Source organism: Schistocerca americana, chromosome 11 (genome assembly GCF_021461395.2).
Source record: "Schistocerca americana isolate TAMUIC-IGC-003095 chromosome 11, iqSchAmer2.1, whole genome shotgun sequence".
Classification (NCBI taxonomy): Eukaryota; Metazoa; Arthropoda; class Insecta; order Orthoptera; family Acrididae; genus Schistocerca; species Schistocerca americana.
Genome location: NC_060129.1, coordinates 130,816,109 through 130,828,349, shown reverse-complemented (window position 1 = coordinate 130,828,349; position 12,241 = coordinate 130,816,109). Strand labels below are relative to the sequence as shown.

At 43.4% G+C, this 12,241-nt stretch overlaps 1 protein-coding gene across 1 annotated transcript in view; it reads left to right on the top strand.

The window, feature by feature from the left end:
• Positions 1–12,241, top strand: part of LOC124554137 (procollagen-lysine,2-oxoglutarate 5-dioxygenase) — a 465,996-nt gene that overhangs the window by 191,262 nt on the left and 262,493 nt on the right. The window contains exon 6 of the mRNA XM_047128203.1: positions 6,323–6,522. Coding sequence (XP_046984159.1) covers positions 6,323–6,522 — 200 coding nt within the window. The remainder of the gene's footprint in view (positions 1–6,322; positions 6,523–12,241) is intronic.

Sequence of the window (12,241 nt, the reverse complement as noted above, 5' to 3'; positions counted from 1 at the left end):
CCGCTACTGGTAAAACATACACAATTCAAGGCAGGGCTACGTGTGAAACCACACATGTCATTTATCAACTGACATGCCTGCACTGCACAGCCTTTTACATCGGCATGACAACAACCAAACTGGCTGAGCGCATGAACGGACACAGACGAACTGTCCGCCTAGGAGATGCCCAATACCCAGTAGCGGAGCATGCCCTCCAGCATAATTCTAGGGACCTAGGAACCTGCTACACCGTATGTGCCATTTGGCTTCTCCCACCCAACACCAGTCCCTCTGAACTGCGGAGATGGGAACTTGCACTCCAACACATCCTTTCATCCCGCCATCCCCCTGGACTGAACCTACGTTAAACCACCTCACTCCCATTCACTCTTCAGTCTTCTCCTCTTTCCCTTTCCTCTTTAGCCATTCACGCATCTTTTCATCCTACATGGTTGTGTTTATCTTTATACTATATACCTCTTTACTTCTCTATGCATCCTCTTTGGTTTGAAGCTGGCACAGTACTTACAGTAGAATATCTTTGGCTTCCCTCTGACAACCATGCCTCCATCCTTGCTACCCTCCCTGTTTACCTTTCCCTGTTGCTTCATAACCTGGGTTGTGAGTAACTGAATCCACTTTCCCTTCTTCCCTTTTTTCCCCTCTCTCCTCCCTGATGAAGGAAAAAAGTTCCGAAAGCTAGGAATGTAAATTTTCAGTTCTGTTTTATGTGTATCTATCGGCTGTACTGAGCTGAGGTAAGTACTGGCCAGCCCCTCTATCTCTTTGTTAGTATTTGTTTCACATCTTATATGAGATTTTCCATTAATCATTAAAATCAAGAAACTCACAGACAAACAAACCAGACTGCAAATGAGAATCAACAAACAGACAATAGGAAGGGTAATTTCCGATGATGAAAGAAGGATGAGATCTGAGAAATGAAGTACTACTGGGCTGACAGGAAACTGGAAAGTTCTTTGTATAAAGTTGGCTAGAGAGGTCCAATGAAGGCCATAAAATGCAGGTCTGTAGTTGTGAAACAAAAAGTTTTGCAAGATTATCTGAAATGTTGCCAATAAATGGAATTTTGCACCAGGCAGATTGCTGTTGGCCATTGTACAGAAGAACTGTCATTTTACTATTTTTCTTTTTTCGTAGTACAGTATCAATCACCCACCAGGTTAGCAGAGAGCACTAATGCATCGCTTTATGGGTGGTGACAGGAAGGGGGTCCGGCCAAACCTGATTATCCATGCCAACCCTGTGTAACCGCAGGAATCAGGCACAAGCAATAGGTACAATAGTATCAGTCGGGGCAGAGCTACAGCCATTGCTGGAAGCCATATGTTTGATGGTTTGTAATTCTTTTTGAAAGACTGATTCAGATAATGGAAGAGGCGCGCCGACCTCAAATCGGATCCGCCCTGCGGAATAACGACAGAGGGCGGTGTGCCGGCCAGCCTGGATGTAGTTTTTAGGCAGTTTTCCACATTCCACTAGGTTAATACCGGGCTGGTCCCCACGTCCCGCCTCAGTTACACGGCTCGCAGACATCTGCACACATTCACACTATTCCATGGATTACACTAGTTGCAGACAGTTGGGGTACACTGATTCTGTCCCGAGGGGTATGGGGTGGTGACAGGAAGGGGGTCCGGCCAAACCTGATTATCCATGCCAACCCTGTGTAACCGCAGGAATCAGGCACAAGCAATAGGTACAATAGTATCAGTCGGGGCAGAGCTACAGCCATTGCTGGAAGCCATATGTTTGATGGTTTGTAATTCTTTTTGAAAGACTGATTCAGATAATGGAAGAGTTATCAGGGATTCACCATTGAATGGAAAGCTGTATGTTTGTGACTGTGTGGATTCTGGGAGCTGGCAGGGATTGCTATCTCTGTTGCAGCGGTTTTTCTGCAAATGCTGAATAAGTTTCACCTTGTGCTAATATCTGTATTATGGTCCATAAAATTTATAGAAGAGCCTCTCAACTCCATTGTAAACATAATTATCCTGTGTTATGAGTTTACATGTAGTAATAATTTTTGTAAGTGTCTAGTGGTTCTGGCCTACAAACAGAGCACATTATCCACATATCTGAACCCCCACTCATTTTTGCAATACAATAGCTCTTTCAAAATCGTTTTGATATGTGGAATACAGTGGAACCTATATATATTACATTTTTTGAGGGACCCAATAATTGTGAATGCTGTATAGAGGAAAAGACTATGAAAGAGGAAGACTTCCAATCGATAATTATATAACTTAAGACAAATTTTATTGAGGATATGGTACATAAAAATGCAGTAAATTGTACAAATTAAAAATAATTAGCTCCAAAAAATTGCTTTAATAGTTAAATTGTAAAATGCATCTTAAGTCAAATTTTCACAGAAATCCGTGAAGTGGCCTAGCTTTAACGTCATATTGCTAGGATTTTTTGAAGTAATCAGTTTGCTTCCTATTTCTTCTGGATTGAATCAGAACCATTTCTTGTTCTACATGAGGAAGTTGTGTTAACTGCTGTGTGCTCAGCTTTATGGGCCATAATAAACCTCCTGAATGTTTCAAATCCTTCTGCTGCTTTAGCATATGGAGGCACTTCTGTCTCACTATCACTTTCATTTTCACTTCCATTTTCATTGCTTCTCTCAGGAGTCAATTCTTCAACATTCAGCACTCCTGTGATGGCCACATCATCTAAAGTCACAAAATCCTATTGCTTACTTGTAAATCCAATTCACTGCACTGCAGTAGAGTCACCGTTGTTTTCACTACAGATGTACACTGTTTGCTCACACTAAACACAATAAAACGGTGCCAATGCGGCAGATGGCAAGTGTGACACGTATCACATCTCACGTGACTGGATGCTGATGTGTGACTCGTGCCGAGCACAGCCTTTCAGGGTCTCTGCAAATCCACAGAGGGGAAAACACTGCGTCTAAATCCACTGGCTTAAATGTTATAAAGAGGGAAATATTTATTAGGTTTCCAAAATTACGACAAAAATATGAACGGTGCATGGAGGAAACCGTGGTATTGAGGAAGCATAGTGCAGACAAAAGTTTAGCATTGCGTACAAGTTGCTACAAAAAAAAAAAAAAATCAGAAAATTTCATTGTAGCAGTCAAACCAGTAGCAGTAAGACATTCTACCACTAAATGTCTCGAGGTACACATCTTAGCTATTGCTGCACAAAGTTGCGTCATCTTTGGCAAATGCAGTTGTGAGTTGTAGTGGTGCTTGTCAGGATGTGTGTCACTGCTTCTGCAAATTGTGAAATGGATTACATGAAGGGGCAATGGATTCGCAATAAATCCTGTTTCAAGTTGAAGAAAATTGCAGTTGAAGTCCACCACATGCTGACAAAGGCACTTGGTGAGAGTGCACTGAGTCAAGCAAGAACATTTGAGTGATTGGAGCACTTTAAGGAATGCCGACAATCTGTGGAAGATGACAAACAGTCTGGTCAACTGTCAACGTGCACAACACAGATAATAATCGCAAAAGTGTATGATGTATGTCACAAAGACTGGAGGCAGACAATTCACAGTGTTTGTAAGAGATTTAGGCTGTTGTACAGTACGAATTCTAGCCATTAAACTGACCATTAGATGAATTGCAAGGAAGTTTGTCCCTCAGCTTCTCAGCACTGACCAACGAAACTGTAGGATTCAGACGTGCAGTGAGCTGCAACAAAGAGTTTGAGAGTGTCCAAAATTGTTACCCAGAGTCATAACAGGTGACTATTCTTGGTTAACAATGAAAAATGCCATTTTCCCTGAGACCAAAAAAGTTCGACAAGTTTGCGGCGACGTGAAGTCGGTGCTGATCAGTTTTTTTGACATAAGAGAAATAGTGCGTAAGGACTTTGTTGCACCTGGTCAGATTGTGAATAGCCAGTTTTACTGCAAGGTTTTGAGGCTACTGATGGAAGATGTTTGGACCAAATGGCCAGAGTTGTGGAATAAGAAAGACCGGTTGGTGCGCCGTGAAACTCCACCCGCACACATCTCCCTTGTTGTGAGGGGATTGCTGGCCAAAAACAACATGGCAATGACTCCCAACTTCCATACTCACCAGACCTAGCACTGTGCGACTTCTGCCTGTTCTCGAAGATTAAAATCACGTTGAAAGGGTTATGTTTTGGCTCAATTGAAGACATCCGAGTGGAATTGCCACTGCTCTTGAACGCCCTTTACCCTGCGGACTTCCAGCAGTGCTTCCAAAAATGGGAATAATTCTGAGTTTGTTGCATACGTGCCTGAGGTGACTACTTTGAAGCTGACAGAGTATGACATAAGTATAGTTTCATGGTTTAACAGTGAAATTCTTTAATGTTTTGGGACCAGAAAATATGGACGTAACATAGAGGAAAACATTATGTGGAGGAACGTTATAAAGATGTTTCAGTGTATAATCATTTGAGCGTGAAATAATTAATTTTTATGAGCCTCGATTTATATGAATTTATTTTTATGTAAATATACCAGAGAAGGAAAGTAGCTACTCACCATATAGCGGAGATGCTGAGTTGTGATAGGCACGATTAAAAGATTCACACAATTGTAGCTTTCGGCCATAAAGGCCTTTGTCAGCAGTAGACACACATACACACACGTACACACAGACTCGTGCAAACACAACTTGCCCACACGTCTGCAGTCTTAGAGAACTGCGAGCAGCAGCACCAGTGCATGATGGGAATGGCGACTGGGTGGGGGTAAGGAGGAGGCTGGGGTGGGGAGGTGGAGGGATAGTATGGTGGGAGTGGCTGACAGTGAAGTGTTGCAGTTTAGACGGATGGCAGGAGAGAAGGTTCGGAGGGGTAAGTAATGGAAAGGAGAGAAATAAAAAGAAAGCGTGTGGGGGTGAAATGGTGGCTGTGTAATGCTGGAATGGGAACAGGGAGGGGGCTGTATGGTTGAGGGCAGCGACTAACGAAGGTTGAGGCCAGAAGGGTTACGGGAACTGGAGCAACTGAATTAAATTCTCCACCAGGGTTTCGATTACCTCTTGTTGTGTCCTGAAATGAGAAATGTCCTGCCCACAATCCTTCCCACCCCTCCTACCATGGTATTCCGCCGTCCACTGAACCTACACAATATACTCGCCCACCTAACCTAAACAATTTACTCGTCCATCCTCACACAACCCCTGCTCCCAATCCCTTACCTCACGGCTCATACCACTGTAATAGACCTAGATGCAAGACCTGCCCCATACATCCTCCTACCACCACCTACTCCAGTCCGGTCACTAACATCACCTATCCCGTCAAAGGCAGGGCTACCTGTGAAACCAGTCATGTGATTTACAAGCTAAGCTGCAACCACTGTGCTGCATTCTATGTAGGCATGACGACCAACAAGCTGTCTGTCCGCACGAACGGCTACTGACAAACTGTGGCCGAAAAACAAGTGGACCACCCTGTTGCTGAACATGCTGCCAAACATGATACCCCTCATCTCAATGACTGCTTCACAGCCTGTGCCATACAGATCCTTCCCACCAACAGCAGCTTCTCTGAACTGCGCAGGTGGGAACTTTCCCTGCAATACATCCTACCTGTAACCCTCCTGGCCTCAACCTTCGTTAGTCGCTGTCCTCACCCGTCCAGCCCCTTCCCTGTTCCCATTCCAGCACTGCACAGCCGTCATTTCACCGCCACACTCAGTCTTTTAATTTCTTTTTATTTCCTTTTATTTCTCTCCTTTCCGTTACTTACCCCCTCCCCACCTTCTCTCCTACCCTCCGTCTAACCTGCAGAACTTCACTGCCCGCCACCCCCACCATACTATGCCTCCCCCTTCCCGCCCCAGCCGCCTCCTTACCCCCAGCCAGTCACCACTCCCATCATGCACTGGTGCTGCTGTTTGCAGTGTAGTTTCAATTCTCAGAGACTGCAGAGGTGTGCGCAAGTTGCGTTTGCGTGAGTGTGTGTGTCTATTTGTGTCTACTGCTGACAAAGGCCTTAATGGCCGAAAGCTATAATTGTGTGAATCTTTTTGCTGTGTCTATTGTGACTCAGCATCTCTGCTATATGGTGAGTAGCAACTTTCCTTCTCTGGTATTGTTACATTCCATCATGGATTTTACATTGTTTGATTGTATTTTTATGTAAACAAAGATACTGATACCTGCAAGTATCGAAGGATTCCTAGTGTATCAGTTGATCGATTACATTACTAACCGTTGTACTCGCTTCTGCCATCGATGTGAACCTCGACTCGTCGCGTGTCACCGAAGTTGCTCCTTCATGATGTGGCGTACAGGAGGCAGTGTGTGAACGAGCGAGTGTTCTGAACGTGGCTGTCGTGACCCCACAGGAGACGTGGAGCTGAGGTTCAAGGGCCACCGGTCGTACCTGCAGAACACGGCGTACAACACGGTGCCGCTGGTGGTGCACGGGAACGGCCGCAGCAAGGTGCTTCTCAACACACTGGGCAACTACCTGGCAGGCGCCTGGCACCCCGAGGAGGGCTGCGTCGCCTGCTGGGACAACACCCTGTCTCTGGATGGAAAGAAGGTGAGTTGTGACCAGTACACAGGATTTGAGCCACTCTCACACAGTGTGTTACAGTTCTTATTTGTTTTTCCTTGTCTCGAGCACACAGATCGGTCCCCTACCTGCATATCCTGTCAACTCCTCAGAGCCTCACAGTCTGGCGTCTCACGAGGGACCGCACCTACTTGTCATCACAGATTTTGTGGGAAATAATTGGTATATACAGAATGAAAGTATATACAGAAATGAAAGTGACGGAAGAGGGAACTCAAGATTGCTCAGTGCTTAGAAAAGATAGCACTTTTGGTGTGGGTTAGGCAGGGCACAAGTCATTTACATTTGCATAGCTTACACATGAGGTTGGTGCAGTGCAGTGAGTATAGAATTATACTGTGAGAGTTACTGACAGTCAGTAACGAGCCAGTGTGTGTATTGGACCTTCCATCAAGCTACGGACCCCCTTGAAGATGTCTCCCGCAGTCGGAGACGAGACATTGGGAATCACCTCAGAATTCATCAACCGACCACGGCATAACAGCCCGGATAGTTATAATGGACATGATATTTCCGGCCGTGAAAGTTTACATTTTAGTATTACGTAGACTGCATATAAACTGAAATAATGCTCATTATACAGGGTGGTTCATAAAGAAAGAACATTGCAGTTGTTTGCTACAGACAAACTGTGAAAGGCAGAAACCATTGTGCACGTCACTGGATCTGGGTAGAGGAAAGTTGAAAGTTCTGTGTTCACACAGACATTATACCACACCCTCAACATGAGCACCACGCATTGCTCGAGAAACATTGAAACGGTAGTCCATTCCATTCCACCCTCAAATCAACATATCCCCGTTCATTGAATCGACAGCTTCACCAGTTTGATTTTTCAGATCTCTAAGGGAAGCTGCAATAGGTTCGACGAAGACTCGGTCATTTGTGTACCCCCACAGAAAGAAATTGTAAGGTGTAAGGTCTGGCAGGCCAAAAGCGATGAATAAGGTTGTGTAGTCTACCTCTTCGAATCTAGTGTTGTGGGATGGTCTTGTTAAATAAACGCCGCACCTTGAGGTGAAATGGAGGCGGGGCACCGCCGTGCATAAAAATGAAATTGTTCTAATCTTCGTAAAGTTCAGAAAACAACCAGTTTTGCAGCACGTTCAGGTATGAAGTTCCTGACGAAGTTTCTCTGCAGAAAAAAAGTTCCATTGACTTTGTGAACATAAATGACACAAAACGCATTCATTTTCAATTAATCTTTCTGATGTTCAGTGACGGTGCCAGGATTTTGTGACCGCCAAATTATTACATTATGGTGACTTAGTTTACCTGGTAGACAAAATGTTAGTTCATTTGGAAAGCTGTGCTGTTGGGAAAACGTGTCCTCTACCGTATCCTTTAGTAATGAAGTGTAAAATTTGTACCTTCCGTTACAGTTGTCGACACGCAATTGCTGCATTAACAGCAACTTGTAAGGCTTCATATGCAAGCGTCATTTCAGAACACGCCACACCATTGTTTTAGCGAGCTGAAGCCCCTGGAGTGGCTGTCTTGTGGACTTTGAGGGGGGCTCCGTATGTTCCCATCTCGGATACTCTCAACATTTTCGCGAGCTTTTCCTTTGTGTCCACAACTAATTTCAAAACACTTGAAATCTTTTATTTCTTTTTTGAATCAACCTGTATTGTGTTTGTTGATATTTTCATAAAAGGCATGAAAAGGAAAGGCAAAGGAAAATTTGGGATTGCAAATAAATTTCAGGGAAGGTATTGTGAAATACAGTGCCCATGAGGGCTCTGCAAATATCTTCCTGAGAACTGATTGCAATTAAAGTACACAGGACCTTTTGTTGTGTGCAATTTGCTACCAAACTGTCCATTGAGAGAGAACCGTTTGGGAATGTAAACCATGTATTAAAAAATGTGTTTTTTAAAATGTGTGCAGGATGTCGAGAAAATTACTGCTTCCTGTTTTTATGATGAATATCAACCTAGCATCTGTATATTGTCAACTGTAAATAAAAATATTTCATATTATGTAAGAAGTTCTCATCTAGGCATTGTAATCACTTCCTGGATATTTATTTAGGCCTTTTCTGAAAATACTAATAAATACAACATACTGAGCATTGTTTCAGTTTATTTGCAGTATGAGTAACACAAAAATTAATGATAAAAAATGTTTCTACATACAGTCTTGTCTACATTGACCGTTCTGCACCAGCTGCTGCCTAAAAACTGTACTAACACAAATGGCTCATGTCTCACCCGACCTGCGCCAAAAATGCAATTTTTTTTTAAATTTTTTAATCCCCCCCAATAAACCCAGCCATCAGCAGCTCCCTCTTCTGTCACTTTGATATCTGGCTGACCCCAGCATATACCAATTATTTGAATACAGAAGCTGTTTTCAGGGAGTGTGCAATTGATGTACATTATTCAGTTTATACAGTGAAATATCTCTTCCCATATTTCATAACACTAAAGAATACGATGACCAGGACCGGTTTCATATTCACACATCTTATACACACCACTATCTCCATACGTAAGCTTAAGAACAACGTCTTAGTGCTGTGGCAGTCTAATCAGTGAACACAGTAATGGGATTAGACAGTAGCAGAATAATAAAAGGATCAGTGCACTTGATAATGTTTTGAATAAAATCCAATCATTGAAAGAATCAGCTGGTAAACCAAATCCAGTAGTTAAATCGGAACTGTTCAGAGAACTGTTTTTGTGGATAGTTCGCACATACAGTATGTGATCAAAACTATCCGGACACAGCCAACAACATATGTTTTTGGTATTAGGTGCATTGTGCTGCCACCTACTGCCAGGTACTCCGTATCAGCAGCCTCGGTAGTCATTAGACATCATGAGAGAGCAGAATGGGATGCTCCGTAGAACACAAGATTTCCACACTCCTAAACATCACTAGGTCCACTGTTCCCGATGTGATAGTGAAGTGGAAATGTGAAGGGACACGTACAGCACAAAAGCGTACGAGTCGACCTCATTTGTTGACTGACAGAGTCCGCCGACAGTTGAAGAGGGTCGTAATGTGTAATAGGCAGACATTTATCCAGACCATCACTGACGAATTCCAAACTGGATCAGGATCCACTGCAGATACTATGACAGTTAGACAGGAGGTAAGAAAATTACGATTTCATGGTCAAGTGGCTGCTCATAAACCACACATCACACTGGTAAATGCCAAATGATACCTCGTTTGGTGTAAGAAGCATAAACATTCGATGATTGAACAGTGGAAAACAGTTCTGAACGTCATCTGCCAGCGTGTGTTGTGCCAACAATAAAATTTGGAGGCCGTGGTGTTATGGTGTGGTCGTGTTTTTCATAGAGGGGGCTTGCACCCCTTATTGTTTTGCTTGGCACCATCACAGCACAGGCCTACATTGATGTTTTAAGCACCTTCTTGCATCCCACTGTTGAAGTGCAACTCGGGGATGGCGATTGCATCTTTCAACACGATCGAGCGCCTGTTCGTAATGGACGGCCTGTGGCGGAGTGGTTACACAACAATAACACCCCTGTAGTGGACTGGCCTGCACAGAGTCCTGACCTGAATTCTATAGAACACCTTTGGGATGTTTTGGAACTCCGACTTCGTCCCAGGCCTTACCGACTGACATCGATACTTCTCTTCAGTGCAGCACTCCATGAAGAATGGGCTGCCATTTCCCAAGAAATCTTCCAGCAGCTGCCTGCGAGAGTTTGCGCTGTCATCAAGGGTAAGGGTGGGCCGATACCATACTGAATTCCAGCATTACTGATGGAGGGCGCCACAAACTTGTAAGTCGTTTTCAGCCAGGTGTGCGGGTACTTTTGATCACATAGTGTATGTGTTGCTGATTTACTCTCTCAACTGTGAGCCTCTCAAAGCTGTTAACGTGTTCATCTATGTGACTTTCACAAAGGTGTTACACTGTTACTTGCCAGTCATGTTGTTGTTCTTGTGGTCTTCAGTCCTGAGACTGGTTAGATGCAGCTCTCCATGCTACTCTATCCTGTGCAAGCTTCTTCATCTCCCAGTACTTACTGCAACCTACATCCTTCTGAATCTGCTTAGTGTAGTCATATCTTGGTCTCCCTCTACGATTTTTACCCTCCACACTGCCCTCCAATACTAAATTGGCGATCCCTCGATGCCTCAGAATATGTCCTGCCAAGCAGTCCCTTCTTATTGTCAAGTTGTGCCACAAACTTCTCTTCTCCCCAATCCTATTCAATACCTCCTCATTAGTTATGTGATCTACCCATCTAATCTCCAGCATTCTACTGTAACACCACATTTTGAAAGCTTCTATTCTCTTCTTGTCCAAACTATTTATCGTCCATGTTTCACTTCCTTACTCCATACAAATACTTTCAGAAACGACTTCCTGATACTTAATTCTATACTCGATGTTAACAAATTTCTCTTCTTCAGAAATGCTTTCCTTGCCATCGGCAGTCTACATTTTATATCCTCTCTAATTCGACCATCATCAGTTATTTTGCTCCCCAAATAGCGAAACTCCTTTACTACTTTAAGTCTCTCATTTCCTAATCTAATTCCTCAGCATCACCCGAGTTAACTCGACTACATTCCATTATGCTCGTTTTGCTTTTGTTGATGTTCATTTTATATCCTCCTTTCAAGACACTGTCCATTCCGTTCACCTGCTCTTCCAAGTCCTTTGCTGTCTCTGACAGAATTACAATGTCATCGGCGAACCTCACAGTTTTTATTTCTTCTCCATGGATTTTAATTACTACTCCGAATTTTTCTTTTCTTTCCTTTACTGCTTGCTCAATATACACATTGAATAGTATCGGGGAGAGGCTACAACCCTGTCTCACTCCCTGCCCAACCACTGCTTCCCTTTCATGCCCCTCGACTCTTATAACTACCATCTGGTTTTTGTACAAATTGTAAATAGCCTTTTGCTCCCTGTATTTTACCCCTGCCACCTTCACAATTTGAAAGAGAGTATTTCAGTCAACATTGTCAAAAGCTTTCTTTAAGTCTACAAATGCTAGAAACAGAGGTTTGCCTTTCCTTAATCTTTCTTCTAAGATAAGTCGTAGGGTTAGTATTGCCTCACGTGTTCCAATATTTCTACGGAATCCAAATTGATCTTCCACGAGATCGGCTTCTACCAGCTTTTCCATTCGTCTGTAAAGAATTCGTGTTAGTATTTTGCAGCCGTGGCTTATTAAACTGATAGTTCGGTAATTTTCACATCTGTCAACACCTGCTTTCTTTGGGATTGGAATTATGATATTCTTCTTGAAGTCTGAGGGTATTTCGCCTCTCACATACATCTTGCTCACCAGATGGTAGAGTTCTGTCAGGACTGGCTCTCCCAAGGCCATCAGTAGTTCTAATGGAATGTTGTCTACTCCCGGGGCCTTGTTTCGACTCAGGTCTTTCAGTGCTCTGTCAAACTCTTCACGCAGTATCGTATCTCCCATTTCATCTTCATCTACATCCTCTTCCATTTCCATAATATTGTCCTCAAGTACATCACTCTTGTATAGACCCTCTATATACTCCTTCCACCTTTCTGCTTTCCCTTCTTTGCTTAGAACTGGGTTTCCATCTGAGCTCTTGATATTCATACAAGTGGTTCTCTTATCTCCAAAGGTCTCTTTAATTTTCCTGTAGGCAGTATCTATCTTACCCCTCGTGAGATAAGCCTCTACATCCTTACATTTGTCCTCTAGCCATC